Source organism: Pogoniulus pusillus, chromosome 32 (genome assembly GCF_015220805.1).
Source record: "Pogoniulus pusillus isolate bPogPus1 chromosome 32, bPogPus1.pri, whole genome shotgun sequence".
In the NCBI taxonomy this organism is placed as follows: domain Eukaryota; kingdom Metazoa; phylum Chordata; class Aves; order Piciformes; family Lybiidae; genus Pogoniulus; species Pogoniulus pusillus.
The window spans coordinates 5,136,058-5,155,005 of NC_087295.1; the positions used below are offsets into that span (position 1 = coordinate 5,136,058).

Consider the following 18,948-nt stretch of genomic DNA (forward strand, 5'->3'; position numbering starts at 1 on the left):
AAAACCAATGTGCAGAATGCTACAACCATACATTAAACCACAGGATTTTTCTGCCTTCAAAACTCTGTTACAAAATGTTACTAATACCAGACTTTACAAATGCAATTGCTTCAAGGCTTTAAAACAAACTGATATGGTTAACAGTCTTCTCTTTTGTTAATACACACCAAAGGCTGCAGGTAAATCACATGTGGCATGGTACGCTGTGACAGCAAGAAACAGTGTGAACAGCTGAAAACTGCAACTGTCTCCTCATCTCCAGGAATGTCATCAGGGGTGTTTCAGTTTCTCTAATAATCTGAACGAACAATTACTTAACAGAGGGCCTACAAGAAAGCTGATGAGGGACTTCTTAGGATGTCAGGTGGTGATAGGACTGGGGGGAATGGAACAAAGATACAAGTGGGTAGATTCAGACTGCATATTAGGAAGAAGTTCTTCACCATGAGGGTGGTGAGACACTGGAATAGGGTGCCCAGGGAGGTGGTGGAAGCCCCATCCCTGGAAGTTAAGACCAGGCTGGAAGGGGTTCTGGGCAAGCTGATCTACTGTGAGGTGTCCTCGCCCATGGCAGTGAGGTTTGGAGCTAGATGATACTTGAGGTTCCTTCAAACCTGGACTCTTCTGTGGTTCTCCAATTCTACTGAATCATCAAACACCAGGAAACAAACTCAGAATTGATTTCTACAGCTCCAGAATATTTGTTAAGCTGCAAATACACCTAGAGCTATGCTAAAGCACAGCTAGACAAGAATTTACAGAACCATAAACAGTTCATGGTTTGATATATGAAGTACTAAGGTTAGTTCACAGAAGGTGCTGGACACCTGCTAGTCTGTTTTTCCCCCCTGTAATTCTCAGCCAAGATTCCAGCATGCATTTTTCCTACACAAAGAATATACACATCAACAGTAACAAGCACAGAAGAACCACTTTTCCTAGTTCCCTTAGAAAAGCCACATTATTTTAGCAATGCCACACTTCCCTGCTTGTGAGCTAACACACAAAGGCTGGCCAAGAGGAGCAGGTTCATAAAAGCCCTTGGAAGTGAGCAGGGTTTACAATAGCTCTGGTGAAGCACTGCTACAAAAAAACCCCTTCCAAGCACAACTGGGATTGCAACACAAAAACATATCCATCCCAGAAGAACAAAAAGTGTCCCATTTCAATGGCTCCACATCTCCTGACAATTCTTGTTTGGCTTAAGTATTTTGGTACAGAAATGAGGTCAATTAACAAGCAGAGATGAAGAATAAGAAGAACAAAAAGCTCCTTTATAAAATCCATCTCTCCTCATGTTGCTACCTCAGTGACACTGAGTAACACTAATCTTAGCTCATTTTAATTAATGAAGCAGTACACCTTCCATTAATCCCACCTAAGAACAGATTATTAAGATACTTGTTCTCTCACACAGGTCTGAAGCAGTGTCTAACACACGTATACTCCTGGGACAACTGGCCCCGAGTACAGCAACTCCTCTTTTAAGGACAGGCTAGTGATTTTGGCATACCCTGACAGAACAGCCACCATATTTCTGTCCCCTGAAATTCCTTTTAATGTTCTGAGTGACCTAAGCAATGATTCTCTGGAAAACAGTTCTTTGACATACAGTGAGCAAGGAACCCCACTGAAGGCATCTTGAGCCTTTCCACTTGCATTCAGAAGTCTAAGTCAAACACCCCCTTCCTTCATTTCCTATGCAAATGTAGTCTTGTGGAAGAACTACTTGCAGCAAAGGTGATTACAGGGTGATTGAATTTCTCGAGTGGGTGGCTTTGTTTATTCAGTATTTGCTGTGTAGTGTCACACTCCTTAAGAAAACAATTAATGAACATTCAGGAACATCGACAAAGGCTCCATAAAGGACCTGAGAGCTGTCAGTTGAACTAAATCAAATAACAAGGATGTTAACCACAAATTAGGAGCTTTCTGCTTATTACTCGCCCATTTGATAATGATTTTTTTAATCAACCATGTATGGAAACAGTTTTAGGAGTAAACTTGTTTCTTGTAGAGTATTTATAAAACCTGCCTGTATCTTGCACGGTACCACACTACATCCAACATACTAGATCCAGAGTGCACAGCCTGGATTTGTACTGTGAAAGGTGTAGAGTTAAACTTACCAATGCTTGCAGCTTGGGACAGTGTATGGAAAGTTGTATCAAGGTGCTGTCAGTTATCTACAAGTAAAAGAAATCCAACAAACATGAGCAACAGGCAGCAGGAGATTCAACCCTCAGGTAAGACACCAGATACATTTTCTGTTGTTTCTGGAACACACCCAATCTCCTGTTACTCTTCAAGGACCTCCCCAGAGAGAATTTCCCAGTCATTATTTATTACCACACATGCAGCACTTCTAATAAAGATAGTAACACGTCTAAGTGGCAGTGCTAGTGCACTGCATTCTTACGCTGGCCGTTCAATACTGCTTCTCATATTAAATCTCACCAAAACACACTCTTCCAAGTCCATCTTCTCCAGCTCGTGGCAATTCTAAGATAAACAAAACCCAAACACATGAATTAGAAAGAAGCCTTAAAACCAATTTGCTCAGCTAATAAATGCTGGAAGTACTAAAACAGAGTCCAGTATGAGGCTGGGAGAAAGCTACGCTTCACACTTAACACCTGTGAGGCCCCCCCAGTATTCTGAGACATCCCTGGCAAGCTTTCAGAAGTGCTTTCAGTATCTGATTGTGACTGATTTCAGTAAAATGATGTCACCTTTTGGCCTGGCAGCAGGCCATCGTGTCATGGCTCAGCCTAAACCCCAACCCATTTTTTATGGGCACGAGAAGATTGTTTAATTTGCTGACCCCCAAATCATCAGGTGTGAGGTGATTACTGGAAGCCCAAGGCTGCAGCACTGAAGGATTGGAAACCCACAGTTTAACCACTCTGACTAGAAAAAACCCTTCCATGCACACTGCCAGCAGCCTAGAGCAATCCTGTTTAGAGAGCACTGCTTTTGTATTCAGACTCCCTAAACCAGTGAGCATACAAGTCCAGGTTGAAGCACCTGACACCTTCAATGTGCCCACACAGCATCCATTGGGGCACAAGTGGTTATGGTTTATAATCTATAATGTAAGTATTTTTGTAGTGAAGGTATGCTCAGAATACTCTCTTCTGGAGTGATTTTTGGAGGTGTAAACAGTAACAAGGGGGTGTGTCATTTTTGTAGGGGAAATCTAGATTATGCTAAGCATAATAAATTCAATTGAAGCACTGAAAAAAGGGAGTGGGGAGAAACAGGGAAGTGTAAGGTGCTGGGATGGGAAAATAGATTGAGTTACAGCTCTGAGTATAATCCAGAGATAAGATAATTCTTAGTCCCCTTTTGCACACAGCTTTCTCCTTCTCATATTCCTTCCCAGCAGAACTGTATCAGTTCACAGCTGCCGAGCAGCAGTGAAAATAAAGTGAGCTCTAACCTTCTGAAATGACTCTTACCCGTGCTAAAAGGGTAAAGCCAGCATCTGTTAGATGTGAACATCTTGCAGCTTCCAAAATCCTGGAAAAGTTTTAAATGTTGAAGAAAACATTAGCACAAAGAAAAGCAAATGTATTTGAGATACAAGTCTGTCTTCTCCAGCTTAAAGCTCTCCATATATGCCCATTCATCACAGTGATCTGCAATCAGAAAGCACGAGGCAGACTTTTGATGCAGCTTATCAGAAGATTCTGACAGTCACGGAACAGATTAAATTCAATCCTCAAATCTGAGCATTTCATGGAAAAAAATACACAGAACTATATGCATTCAACTGGTTTCAGTAAAACAGCATAATGCTCAAGTTTTCACATGTGTTATTGGAGGAAAGATAGGAGAAGAAACCCTGAGCTAAGGAAAATGCAGATGAAGCCTGCATCTAAAACTTGCTATCTAAACATAGGATGTTGGGAAGCCAAAAACCTGAGAAACTGCTTACTAGAAATTTACCCAGAGGCTTTGCATGAAGCAGTTACCAGAAAGCAAAGAGGTTAAAATCACCAAGTCCACAGTAAAAACAGTAAGCTAGACCAACACAACCTCAAAGAAAACAAGGTGGTGTCTTAGAAAGATAAACATAACTCTTCTGAAAGGCACTGGGAAGCAGAAATGACAGAACAAAACAAGGTCAGCTACCCAAACCGCACTACTAGTATGCAGAACAGGCCTTCACCATGCTTTTGTTTTGTCATCTTTGTTTTCTTTTACTTAATTTTTTATGAGCACTTCTTACTTTGCAGATGGAGTAAGAATCAAGATGAGTAAGGGGAAACCACAGCACCACATAATGAGCAACACAATCTAAGCACAACTTATCCACTGACCACAGCAAACGCTACTACACTGGGATTGGTGGAAGGGGGAAAGGAAAGGTGCACAGAAGAGCCTCTTGCTGTGGTAATACTTAGAGGCTTCTAAATTCTTCTACTACTTTAGGAGGTCATTAGAAAGCTTCCTCTGTAGAGAGAAAGTGCAAAGGGAAAAGCTGTGCTGTGTGCCTGAGAAAAACACAACCCCACCAGAGAACAGGACATGAGGCTCTCTGACTTTGCTGAATCAGTCTCTTCCAAGCCAAGAGTGTAGCCAAGTTGAAAGGAAAGCAGCCCCACAGGACACACCCTTGAAAACCACTTCCAGAGTGCCAGCTTTCAAACAAGGTTGAGAAGTACGATGGAATGGCCAGTAGAGAGACACAAGACAGGCATAATCACTTCCCAAATGTTATAATGTCTCTGGTTTTATTCCCAGACTCACATTTGGGATCTTTGTGTCTTTCCATCAAGGGCACTTAGCAACCTATCATAAAATACTCTCAGTTATTCTGAAAATTACCTAGGATACCCAATACAAAAGTCAAAAACCACCAAGAACAAAATCCCCATAATTCAGGTAATATTTGTTACTCCTCTTACTCCTTTTGTCTATTACTTGCTTTTAACCCCAGCTACCTTCAGAAACATTGGATATCCAACTCCTTTAATTTCTGACTTTAAAAGGGTGGAGAGGAAATGACATCCACAATATGCAAAACAGTAAGGATGCTACTTACGGCACATCTGGTTGAAAAGGAGAACATGGAAACAGAGGAGTGGGAAATCAGAAGACTAGCAGCTGCTGCTTTCCCGAGATGGGGTGTGCAGTCAGTCAGGGAGAGGGAGCTATATATACACACACACTGCATCAATCAGGCCCCAGTATAGAAAACAGGTGGGAAGGCTGTGGTCAGCAGGAAAACGAGCAAAGCTCTAACTTCTGCTTTGTTTCAGTCACTGTAATTAATTACAAAGGGCTCTTTTTTCCCCCAGATTTATTTCCCATCCCGTGAACCATGACAAGCTACCCAGCACGGGAGCTGAAAAGGCAAAATGAACTCCAACAGCAGCTTCCCCGCACTTAGAAAGCAATGTTCTGGACACAGACCTCACAGTTGCATTTGTTGTCTGCAGAAGGTCATTTAGGCACACCCTGGAGTGTCTGCAAACTGCACCTCTCTACTTCTGTTCCATGAGCAGCAGGTGGGAGAGAACACTAGTGGGGTTAAAGGCAACAGGGGGCTAATTTTCACAGCACCACCGAGACAAAGACATTGGTGGCTTGTAGGTGCTTTTCTCAAACATCGTCAACACATCTATCAGGATTTTAATGGATTTTAGTGTTAGGAAAGGGAAAAAATGCTAAAAAAGAAATACAGAGAAGGTAGCAAGCACTCAAATGGGCAGATATAAAAAAGGAAAAGGTAGTTGTAACCTGATGTAGAGGGGGAAGGGAAAAGAACAGCTGAAAGGAGCTGGTCAAGCTTAGGACTTTTTGTGAAGGAGATAGCATTTGTGAGTGGTAATGGCTGGAGAACACAGCAGTATTATGGAAAGCAGCACAGCCAGGAGCCTGAAGTGAGACTAGCACTGCACAGAAAATGCTGAAAAGCTTCCTAACTGGGCCAGCACATCCGACAGAGGCAGGACACTCTTCTTTCAAACTCAACGCGAAAATATTCCAGCACAAGGTACAAACAAGGGTGGAATTACATTTCCCTTTAATTCCCAACTGGGTTTTTATCAAAGTAGTACTTTCCATCCATGATCCCAAAAGTCTGGAAGAAACGAAGGTGTATCATTGTCCTTTCATCACGCACTCCTCTGCAGTAATCCCTGCAATGGGTCGTTCTCTCATTAAAGAAGAGTGGCAGACGCCTTCCCCCTCGTGGCACAGAAGGGGGCTAACAGCTTACCTACCAAAGTCAATTCCTGCTACAGCGGCAATGCCCTGGGAAAGAACTGCTCAACTAACAGCACTTCACACCTCCATTTATTTCTAATCTGAGCTGTGAACTGAGAGAATGAACGAAACGGCGGGGGGGGGAAGAGCAGTAACAACAGCAGAAAGGAACACAAGTGTTTGAGAAGACATCTAAGCACCTAAGACTGGCACGCCTAAAGGATGATATCTGAAGGGCACTGTCACTCTGGAAACTGTCTTAAGGACAGGTTTTATACAGCAACAAAAGCTCTTTTTTCACTCAATCAGCTAAAAGAAAGTCGTGTCAGCATATTGCATGGTGCCTTTCGAATGTAGCTTCCCCATAATTTTACAGTCTACACTTTCCTCCATTTATCTGTGACTGACACATAATGAGTTGCAACTCCTGCAGGTTCTTGTTAAAAGCTACAGTTTAGTGTCATCCAAAAATCTTCTGGTTTGATTCACACGAAAATTAGACCTTACAAGTATTGTATGTCTCTAAAACCAGATAGCTGCTGCATAACTGAGCTTTGCCAAGGCTGAAGCTGTCCCCACTGCTGAGAATGCTGCCACGTTAGCACAAACTACAGCAATGTAGAAGTTTATATTACTTTTAACTGATGAGCCCCTGTTAGTCAAAATATACACCATAAACATCAGTCCTTGCTGCTTGCAGAGGCATTGGCACACTCCATGCCAGTTTAAGCATGCTAGGTTGTACTGCAGTGTGTTAAAAACACATCTGTAATACAATCTGTAAATACACTCCTCAGGTATGACTTAGCTATTTGGTTTTCTCTTTGCAAGACAAAGGACTGCATAAACCCACAGCAAAGTACAGACATCACAAGTCACAACACAACCACAAATACTTTTACCTTTAAAAAAATAATGGGCTTTATAGCTTCTTTTCCTCATAGCTTGTAATTAGTACCTAAAATATTTACCTAGAAGCACAGAATTGAACTGCTAGGTTCAACATGTTTGATTTGTCATGTATTAATTCTTGTTTTTCCAAAACACAGTGGATTATGTTCTCATACGCTAGCTACAGAGGATCAGCTCTCAAGCCGATATTCAGCTGGTACTTCAAACAATGGTTTGATTACAAAGGTACCACAAAACAGCACAAAGCCAAATCAAACCTGTGGATATTGGCTGCTTATCTTCAGAAGGGAATTCTTCAGATCAGGCTAATAACAGCAACATGACACGTGACACACTTATGACATACTCACTTCAGCCTTGGACAGTTTAGACCAAGTGCTGTGAGGGAAGCGTCTGTAAGGTTGCTACAGCCTGAAACACAGAGGGACTGGAGCCTGTGGCATCCTCTGCAGATTTTTACAATGCCTTCATCTGAAATTTGCTGTAACAAAGAAGAAGGCTGCAGTTATTCTTTTACCAAGAATTCAACTAAGAACAAAAGTAAAGTCCTATTAGAGAGCTGTTAGCACCGCATTGCACACACCCACAGCCACCAGTGGATTTGTCAGCTGAGAAATAACCATGGTGAAAGCACCTTCATTGATAGCAGTGAAGATAATCAACACACAATTCCTACTTATCAATGTATTTTCTCACACATCTCAAGTACTCCTCGAAGGCAGTTTGAAGCAGAGGAGTCTGTCATTGCCTTTCACTTTGGTTTTGATTTAGAATTTTCACTTTTTTTGTTGTTGTCATTTGTTTGCCTTTTTTTTTGGAGGGGGGTGTTTGTTGTTTCTCTAACTATAGCTGTCAGTGTGTGGAACAGCTTGTCACTTTTATGTTTGTAGAGCTCAGCTCTCACTGCTCCGCTGACTGTGTAAGTTCAGGAACAGCATAAAAGAGCTTAAAGCTTGACAGCAGGTAACTACTTACTCTGCACTTGATCACTAGGACCCAAGGGTGTAACTCCTTCACTTTCAGCTAGTTTTCAAAGCAAGATTTAGAGGCCAAGAGAGGTCCTTCTCTGGCACATGTCCAGAGAAGGGTCAGGAGGATGATCAGAGGGCTGTAGCACCTCTGCTATGAGAACAGACTAAAAGAGTTGGGGTTGTTCAGTCTGCAGAAGAGGAGGCTTTCAGGTGACCTTCTTGTGGCCTTCCAGTATCTGAAGGGGGCCTACAAAAACGATGGGGAGGGACTTTTTAGGATATCAGGCAGTGACAGGACTAGGGGGAATGGAGCAAAGCTGGAGGTGGGGAGGTTCAGACTAGACATGAGCAGGAAGTTCTTCAGCATGAGTGGTGAGAGCCTGGAATAGGTTGCCCAGGGAGGTGGTTGAGACCCTGTCCCTGGAGGTGTTTAAGGCCAGGCTGGATGGGGCTCTGGCCAGCCTGACGCAGGGTAGGGTGGCCCTGCCCATGGCAGGGGGGTTGGAACTAAATGATCCTTGTGGTCCTTTCAACTCTGACTGTATTTTTCAAAGGCTTGTTTACAAAGCACAACTTAAACACGTTGAGAATCTAAAAGAGAGTTTTTCCCGTTCCTAGAAAGTCACATCAGAAATGACACAAAAGCAAATATAAACTACAGCAAATTTGGTTTCTCTGTACTCTCTAAGTAGAATCAAAAGCACAGGAGTGATTCAGAGTTGTTCCATTACAAATTTATGTGCTTCTTCCATTCCTTCTGAAAACGTATGCCCTTCTCCTGTGACCTAAGTGGTTCTGAATCATCTTCAGTTACAATACTATTACACTGTACTCTCAATTATGTAGCCCAGGATATGGCTTCTGTTCAACAAGAAACCTTAAAACTATGAATAGACCAAAATCTTTGACCTCACTGCAGGGGAGAACAAGAACTACAGCTGCAAGAGTGCATGGTTTAGCATACATAACGGGTCTGAATGAACACAGTTAATTCTTACTCTAGTGCTTGCTACAGTTGTAAGATGTTATGAGAGGAAAAGAAAAAATAAGCTATGATTCAGGTTGGAAAAGACCCTCAGGATCATCAAGTCCAACCAATATCCCTACTCTGCAAGGTTCTCCTTAAACCATGCCCATAAGCACCACATCCAAACAACCTTTAAACACATCCAGGGTTGGAGACTCAACCACCTCCCCAGGCAGCCCATTCTGATTCCTGACCACTCTTTCTGAGAAAAAATTTTTCCCAATATCCAGTCTAAACCTACCCAGTTGCAACTAGAGGCCATTCCCTCTTGTTCTATCACTAATTACCTGTGAGAAGAGACCAGCAGCAGCCTCTGTCTCCACAACAGCTGTTCAGGTAACTGTAAACAGCCATGAAGTCTCTCCACAGCCTCCTCTTTTGCAAAACTAAACATCCCCAGCTCCTTCAGTCACTCCTTGTAAGATTTATTCTCCAGGCCCTTCCCCAACTTCACTGCCCTCATTTGCACTTCCTCCAGAATCTCACATCCCTCTTGTACTGAGGTGCCCAAAACTGAACACAATACTCAAAGTGTGGCCTCACCAGAACAGTGTACAAGGGACAATCACCTCCCTACTCCTGCTGGACACAGCATTTCTGGTACAAGCCAGGATGCCATTGGCTTTCTTGGCCACCTGGGCACACTGCTTGCTCATACTCAGCTGCTTGTCAATTAGAACCCCCAGGTCCCCTTCTGCTTAGCTTTCCAGCCACACTGCCCCAGGTCTGTAGTGTTGCTTGGGGCTGTTGTGACCCAAGTGCAGGACCTGGCATTTGGCCTTGTTGAAGCTCACCCTGTTGATGTTGGTCCATTAATCCAATCTATCCAAGTCCCTCATGCAGAAATACAGTCAGGTGTAGAAAGAGCCAATTCATTTAAAAGCTCCATTCCACCCAAAATTCTGTAAACTGCAGAAATTACCTATTTGATTTATGTGCATCATATCAACCCATTAGCATTCAAAAATGGTTTATGATTTTTGGAGAATGCATCTTTTGAAACTTCAAATACTTACTGTACAGGATTGCAAATTCAGGATTACAAGTTCATGACAGTGATTTTGGATGTGTTTCAGTGCTTCATCTTCTAACTGCATTTAGCAATTCAATTGGACATAGGAAAAGAAACAAGAAATTAAAAGCACATAGAAGCAGCCAAAAGAATGTATACATCTTGAAATACTGAAAAAATGACTATAACACAACCAGTATTTTTTAATTCATGGAGATTTCAACAACCCAAAATAAAAATGTTATTCCTAAAGGATCACTCAAGCAGTTATGTACCTGTGTGCAACCTCTAAGAAATAGAGCTTTTAGTCCACTACACCCTTTCACCAGTGCTTCAATACCATCCTTCGTAATCTGATCACACCAGGAAAGATTCAAATGTTCCAGATTTCTGCAACCCTCACTGGGAGAATTAAAAAAATACATAAAGTTAAATCCAGTCTTCAAATAGTCATAACAGTGGGAAACCCAAATTAAACACACTGTTAGAAATTAATGATAGCCAGTGGACTGTGCCAGGCCTCCACAGAAAAGTCACGAGAAAAGATCACACAAACATCATAGTCTACACCCACGAAGCCCTAGAAACAGGCTACAGTCAATGCTGATACACAAAACTATGGTTCAGCATTGGCTTTTAAAAGTTTATTAAATGCTGTACAGCTCTTTAAATGCTTTTCTTTAACACAAACACTGAATCTTCTTACCTTAAGCCTTTCAAAGAGTTGTTTGTGATGGCTACGCAAGACGTCAGATCCAGATGTTTCAGCTTGGAACAGAATCTGCTAAGGCTGTAACACGTGCTGCAAAACAGCAGACACACTAAAAATACCTTCAGCTACTTCTTTCCCAAATATTCCCAACAAACAAAAAACCCCGTTCGCTTACCTGTCGGTGATTTTCGTGCAGCCGTTCAGGTTTAAGTGTTCGATGTTTCTGCAGTTCTGCGCAAAGGTCCTAGAACAAGAAAGAGCTGGAGAATCAATGGGAGGTTACAAGCTGCAATGCAGTCACTGGAGCACGCCCTGTCCCTTACCTCCCTCCACCTCGGTCAAAACACCACAGAGTGATTACAAAGTACACCTCACACTCATCTCACAGTGGTTGCTTTTTGCTTTTGCAAGTTTGTCTCAGGTAACTTGTGAAACGCAGTGTTGTTCCTCTCTCAAACACCACTTCAGCAAGGTGTTTATTTCAGACAGAGAAGCCAGAACTGACTTGCTCCAAATGCCTTAGACTGAAAACTCTAAGGGCATAAACCACATCAGTTAAATATTAAGCTGCTAGGGAGAGGTTTTTTGCACATCTCCTTATTGAAGCCTTTGCAGGTCTTAAGGGGCTGACTTCCATGTCAACTGAAGAGGAACACAGCTTGCACAAATCAGAAGTGGGACCTAAGCTTATTGAACTACCAATGGAAAGCCCTGTGGGTTACAAATTATTTATGGGTTTAAAAATTAAAATGCATCCCTTTAAACTACTGGGTAAGAACTCTAAGGATGATTAGAGCTATTATACTGCTAAAAACCTCTATCATTATACTAATTACCCAGAAGAAATACATAAACTTTCATCTCTGCAAAGTAATATTTACAGCTGTGCTGCATTTCAGAGCACTGATTTTCTGCCCATGTTTCCTCCAACTGCATGGATTTTATTGGCAGGGATGGAGGAAACACACAAAACCAGTTTTGTCTGGAGGCTTGCCGTGGTTAACAGACCCGACTACATGCTCAGCTGGTAACAACTTCCTGGCTCTCTAGTGTGGATTGAAAACAATGGAAAAAAAACAGCAAGCAGTTATACTGATGAGACTTTCCACTTGAATTCTCAAAGCAGCTATTCCAAAATTCATCTAGTGGATGGAGATGTACAATAGAGACACACTTCGAATCACTTGGAAAGATGCTACACTCTGGAGGAACAGCAAACTTTGCCTCTTGAGATTCAAGCATGAGGCCATGTCCTAAGAGAGATGCCACAAACACTCTGCACTTACATAGTCAATACCTACTTCAAAAATTGGCCATTTTTAAACAAAAGTTGATGTAGAAGAAAGATGAAGAGAAAAATAAATATCACACACAGAAAAGTAAATATCACATACAAAACTAACGGATCTGGAAACAACTCAACCCAAAAAGCCCGACAAGAAAAGTCGCTCTGAGAACCAGCATTTGAAAATCAATGCCGCCTTTTTCATGCTAATGTTTGGAAAGTCTTAAAGCTCCTGTATTTATCGTTCATTCGTTCACTTCAAAACAACGTGTTTCTATTTTAAAGGAGAACTATTTTCTATCCTAAAGTGTCTAAGACATCACTATCTGCACCAGCTGGCTGTTAGGGATGCATGTGTGCATACTGGTAACACTGGTAGCTGGTCTCAGCTAAGCCTGCTGTCTCCTGTGACAGCAGAGAAAAACACAACTGCAAAAATTCATGCTCTGAGGCTTCCTCCAAATATGAAGTCCTAAAAAACTTGTGAATTAGGAAACCTTCAGCTGGAGGTAAGATCTTTGGATTTAAATACTCAGAGAAATGTCCACAGAGGAATCTGGCTAAAGAGTTTGCATATAGAAAAAGCTTATAAGGACTCAAATGACCTCTCTGGGAACAAACCACACAGTTCAATTTAAATATTGTGTAAAGAAGAGGCACTGACACTATTTAGAGACCCCCCCAAAATGTTCCATTTGCCTGTCTGTATTAGAGCAGGAAGAGAATCCCAGGCCTTTACTGATTTTGTGGGCACTCAATTCCTTATTCTTCCTCCTATTGCTGGGGTCACCTTTTGCCCAGACTACAAGATTAAATCATGATTTGACTGACTACTAATCTTCATGAAATTAAAGCTGTAGGATGCCAGAGCAGAGGTCTGAAAACATTGTAAGTGTTTGAAAATGAAGAGATATCAATATAATAGTAATGAAATAAACTACCACATTTCTGGAAAGCACAGTTCTCATCTCTTAGTTCATTTCCAGAAAATAATGTTATAGCTATACATTCATCTCAAACTGTCATTGTTAAGGTACTTAGTATTTAAGTATCCTATTTTGGTCAACAGTCAGTACTTAGAAATCAAAATAAAGGAGGTAATGATTACTTTTGGTCTAGACATTAAGATATAAGTGATATCTTACTTGAGGACTTTACTTACTTTAAAGAGGAGTCTCCAACACCAAGACATCCTCTCAGACTAAGTTGCCTCAGGAACCCACCACACCTTTTCGATATATTTTCCACAACACGACCCTTAAGGCAAATAAAAGGAGGATTTTGTTGAGTTTCATTCTGACATAATATTCTAACCAACTCAAAAATGCTGGGAGTGAGGCCCACTCCCAGTAACACCCCACCAGAACTGCACATCTTTCAATTTCTGTTGCTACTTTAAGATTAGCTACAGGTGGAGACTCTCCACTCACACTGAAGTCCTATTCAATTAAATCTTTAGTTCTGTCATTTTTCAGTCTATCACACATAGATTTTTTTTTTAATCCTCAGAAAAACCTACCCATTAAGTCTGACAAAATGCTCTTCAGGTTTTGTCAGATGTGCAGGGAACCTAAAGAACTTCCCCCAGAGGTAGAACAAGAGACACATCTGCTCCTCAAGGATCACAGTTATTATTAGAGCATGTAAGGCTCAATTGTCCACTGAGGTGTGCTTAGGCTGCTGTGTCACTGACCTATAGGCTCTGCCAAGTCCCATTTTAACATCCCTGCTACAGAGGTGGCTGCCTCAGCAACGGAGAGGTGCTGAACACCTTGGTGGCATCAGCTACTTCAGTTGCCTCCAGAAAATTTGCCAGAACCCACCTGCCAGTTCCAATCTTCCATATATTTGGGTGTCTGTGCCTAACGCCTGGGAATGCCAAATAACTTCTCACACTGTGAAGCTTAGAGGCTGGATGCTTCCTTAGTTGTCAAAGGCTGAAGCATAGCTTACAAGTAAAAATTCCTACTTGACTTCTTTTTTTTACTTGTCTTTTTAATGTATTGAAAATGTCTTTTGCTTTACTATAGGAGTAAGCAGAATGGCACAGTACTTCCAACACTAAATCTGAAAGTAGCATTAGGCAAAAGCTAATGCAGCTCAAATCCTGTCACTGTATGCTGAAAAGGACTGAAATCCACATCTACCTGTATTTCAGGCAGCGTTCAAGCCCTATAAAACGAAGCACTCATAAAATGTTAATTGAATACACACCAAATCAAATCCAGGCAAGCAGGGGTAAGAGAAGTCACCCAGCATTTCATTGTTTTGATCTCCTCCAGCCAAGTATCCAGAGAGCTTTCAGCACTAGATGGCACAGTCTCACAGAAAGACTTTGGACCAGCAACAAAATCATGCTTTAGATCATAATAAATGTGATTCTCACTCCACCCAGAGGCACTATTTATACCTTGACTTTCAGGAAATCAGCAGCTTTGAATTTCTAGAGCCCTGTACATATACAATATATGCTAATCATCTGATGCATAGCTGGCAATCAGAAGTGAAATATTCATCCCATCCAGTGTGAAAAAAGGCAGAGTTCTTTTCCATTTACTCCTTCACAGGAGAAACTGCTGTATCTTAAGCTTCAGCCTTTGAAATGTGCAAAAGCAAGCACAGTCTATGGGATACTCCAAATGGGCTGTGCTTAATCATCACCATAGGAATGAAAAATCCCCAAAGACACTAACCTCTATATCCGTTTGAAAGTTAAAGAGGTCTATTCTTTGCCAATTGCTTCCATCCAGAGCTAAAACGTTCCATGCCTGCAGAAAACACAGTGCAGTTATTACCTCCACTGCCTGCTCCTTTCATTTTCTTCTCAGTAAGTCAAATGTAATAAATTCAAATACAACAAAATACACCCTTTCAGTTAGCATTTTCTTAAGAAATAGAACTGTATATCTTAGCAGCTAGAAAATATCAACTAGTCAAAACCACAGAATTTGTGGGAATCAATCTCCTAAATGCATTACACTTCAAAAGCCCATTAAATATGCAAGAAAGCAAGAAATTAAATGTGAAGTACAAATATGAATCCAGCAGGATTTCATCCCCTATTTTTAAAAACACCTTTGTAAAATGGTCTCCTAAGATATTTTGGCTGGATCTATATGGGGAAAAGTATCTGCAGATAAGACTCCTTCCTATAAAACCATTAGTTACTATTCTGAGAGAAAGAGAAACCCGTCAGAAAACTGCTGACTTTTCACTGTTAGGATCAGGCCTTTCCTTTAACTTATGTGTTTGAGAATTTGTCCTTCACTGTTGAAGTAATAGTTCTTCAAAGTACACAAAAAAAAAAGCCAGAGAAACACAAATGTACTTTGATAAATGGAAAAAAAATAATACCAGATCCAGCTGACCGGTAGTTTTGAGGGGAAAATGCAACTTATTTAATAATTTGCATTTTCTTCTACCATTATTAGACTTTAGCTGAAGCTTTAACAAACCCTGATGTTGGTCAACTTAAAACCTAGCAAAGTTGCAGGCCAGGTGATATGGGTGTAGGAATGAAATGGTGGTGTGATGATACAATAAAACAACCAAACAAGAAAACCCCAACTAGCAAAAAACACACCAGAAAAAAACAACACAGAACAAACAAACCAATCCTCATTAAGACAAGGAAAGGGATGAAATAAAAAGTAATTTATGATGTATATGAATACACTTCATTATAGACACTTGATATAGGAACAGAACATTACTGGTGTTAATTAAAGAAACAAATAGTCAAGGTGAGCTAAACAAAAAAGCTTACTTAACATGCTTTCTCTGTCTTCTGTATGCCTTTTTCCTCTACTAGTAGTCCATCTACTTAACACCTTTCCTAACTGGCAAGCAACCAGCATGGCTGTACTTCTTAGACACATGGTGCACATTAACTGAGCTACATGGAATCTTAAGCAGAAAATGGATCTGAAAAAACAGTGTTATACAGCTGTGTGCTTTGTAAAAAGCAAATGCCATCATGCCAGACTGGGCTTAATCCTTTCTCCAGATACTGTGCATATACACAACTGGCTGTCTTTTCCACAGCCTTTAAACAGAAGTCCAGTACATGGCAACTAAGTCCACATCAAAATGCAAAGCTGGACTCACTATGTATTTGTTTTAAGAAATAGATTGAGACAACTATTTGATTATCTTTATTTTTCACAGGGAAAAAAATGCCCTAAATCTCATGATTTGCACAGAATTAAGTGAAAAACCTCCCGAAGAAGAACAGCAAACTGCAACAGAAACACATACATACCTTGGAAACTTGTGCACAGCGACACAAAGTAACTATGTCCAAGAAAGAAAATATTCTAGGAAGAAAGGGAAAAAACAACAATTAAAAGGTTTTGTTATGAAGTCCAAGTCACAGATTCAGAGTTCTCTAGTTCTATGGAAGGACATCAGTTACACAAGAAGCAAATTAAACGCAGTAGGAGTGTTTTACCTAACCATTTTGGCTATTGAGACTTAAGGAATAATATCATAGCTATCACCTAAAGACAGCAGCAGCATATTAGAACCAGTAGGTGCTGCTTCTGAAAAGGCTCTTTCCTGTTTCCCCCCTCCTTACTACCTGAACATGTATGAATGGTAACAAATTATTTTTTCCCCTTTAAATTCAGAGAAACTGGCTTGCACACATTCGATTAATCTACAGTTACAGCAAAGATTTGAGAAGCTGAAGAAGCAAAAGAAGTAGAAAACACCACATAAATAAATCCAAGTTCAAACATATTAAGTACCAAAACAAAGAGAGAAGAACCAAATTTCTAAATGAGTACCAAGCTTAACACAGTATCTTTTTTTCAGTTCACAAGAGACAAAACTGAAAGTTTAGCATTGTCATAGAACCAATTCCTCAAGGTTGCCAGCTTTTACTCATTTTCTGAAAGAAATTCTTCAGTGTCAGAATTAATTTTGCTAAATACCATTTCCAAGCAATATTTGTTCAAAGGATGTTCTCAGCTTAAGCATAAAGCATAGATCCTCTTCCAAATTACTTTTCTCTTACAGAGATTGCAAGAAATGCAAGATATGAAAGCTGTTACTGTCATTCACTTATAAACTCACCAATCAATTTTTCAGTCATCAAAACAATGCACATTAATAACAACAATTTCATTTTCTAGTGAGCTGTTAACACAGAGGAGCATACAACTGGGAGGAGAGGCAGAATTTAATAATGTCAAACTCTAGTTACTATTTTCCAAGTAGAAATCTAAAGCTAGAGCTTGAAATGGATGCCTACATCTTAAGTGTTGTGATTTCAGAAGTCAAAAAATGTAATGGAGTTTAATGGAAGTATTGCTTAAACATAACAGCCTTCTGAATGCTCATTATGACCACTTCAGATATTAATTTTCCAGTATTTCATTAACACATGAAAATACTTTTTCACCATACAATAATACATCAACAAACAACAAAATCCATTAGCAGGACAGAAATCCCCACAAGCTATGAAACAGCTTATAACACCCCACTGATAAAATTCATGTTGACACCCTCTTCTGAAGTCACCTTGCCCCCGCTGCTGCGAGCCGAAGGGCAGACGATGAAGGTGTGATTATTGCTTAGATAGCTGCAAAAGCTCCTTGGCTTGTAGAGGCTTCTTCACAGTACCACTGCATGAGTGGAATCAGAGGAGGATTATTGCAGATTTACAAAAGCTGAGGCACAAAATACAGATTTCTATGTGATTTGCAAAAAAGAAAGGACGGGTTGTGACAAACTGTTTCATGCCACAATGCTGGTGCCGTAATGAAGAATGTGACATGCTTCAGAAGTGATGTATCAAGTTCTACTGAAATAAGAAACAAAAGAAGAAATTGTAAGATGCTGAAGACGGTATTTGAGGTATTTTATCCACCCCCACTACTCCGAGTTGTCTGGCAGTCAGTCTGTCTTCATGCTTGACTGGTTATTGCTGTTAAGAGATTAATGCTGAAGTACAGTTTCTGTAAAAGAAGGCAAATTACAAACCAAAGCAGAACAGATGTATTTATTTATGCTCCAATGTGTACCAAGTGACTTGATAAAAAGTCAAAAGCTAAAAGAGGTCACTCTGTGCTAAAAGGAGAGAAGCATTTTTGCAAGTGTAAACATTCATGATGCTACTTTACTTTTTTACTTTACTTTAGTTTTTGCATGGTGGCCCATGCTGTTCTCATCAAGATAGATAACATGAGGACATATTATAATCCTGTAAAATCATATGGGTGATGGGTAAGACATGCTAGAAAATTCTTTTAGCATTCCAAGAAGTCATTTTGCTTATTTGCAAACATTTTTTCCAACACTTTTCTGTTTATTTATCCTCTGTAGTACAATCATACATGTGAACCACTAGCATACACTAGCTTCTCTACTTGCAGACCCACAGAACTACTATCAAATACTTACCAGTTAGGGAAACTAGCCAATGTGGCAAAAGACTAAGTGATTTTAAGGCTTGGAAAGTCTTTGAAGTCATTAAATGCAACCAAGAAATGGAGATGGAGACAGCACCAGTGACATTGTCAATCACTTGTCAGTGTCAGACACTGACATTGTTTTAGAGTGAAGGGCTGTGTCAGCAGGCATTTGTAATTCTAAAAAGTGGAAAAAACTACCAAATAGGGCAGCTGATGGTTCTATAGCACTTCTGTCCTCTATAACCACAGCTACAGAGATGGGAGCTAATGCAGTCAGCAGTAGGATTGATGATTGATTTCCATTTAAATCTTTGGCACAGATCAGTAGAGGGAAACTGAAAGTTCACAGATCCACAGAGAAGTTTAGAATCATCTACTCCAGTACAAGCTATTA

The 18,948-nt window shown here is 40.5% G+C and overlaps 1 protein-coding gene across 4 annotated transcripts in view; it reads right to left on the reverse strand.

Moving 5' to 3' along the window:
• Positions 1-18,948, reverse strand: part of FBXL2 (F-box and leucine rich repeat protein 2) — a 42,681-nt gene that overhangs the window by 5,174 nt on the left and 18,559 nt on the right. For all 4 annotated transcript variants that reach the window (XM_064169782.1, XM_064169781.1, XM_064169780.1 and 1 more), the window contains exons 3-13: positions 16,397-16,451; positions 14,829-14,903; positions 13,298-13,392; positions 11,026-11,094; positions 10,845-10,940; positions 10,414-10,540; positions 10,143-10,217; positions 7,479-7,609; positions 3,462-3,522; positions 2,458-2,502; positions 2,130-2,186 (exon numbers count right to left, since the gene is read on the reverse strand). In XM_064169782.1, the coding sequence (XP_064025852.1) occupies positions 2,130-2,186; positions 2,458-2,502; positions 3,462-3,522; positions 7,479-7,609; positions 10,143-10,217; positions 10,414-10,540; positions 10,845-10,940; positions 11,026-11,094; positions 13,298-13,392; positions 14,829-14,903; positions 16,397-16,451 (886 nt within the window). The remainder of the gene's footprint in view (positions 1-2,129; positions 2,187-2,457; positions 2,503-3,461; positions 3,523-7,478; positions 7,610-10,142; positions 10,218-10,413; positions 10,541-10,844; positions 10,941-11,025; positions 11,095-13,297; positions 13,393-14,828; positions 14,904-16,396; positions 16,452-18,948) is intronic.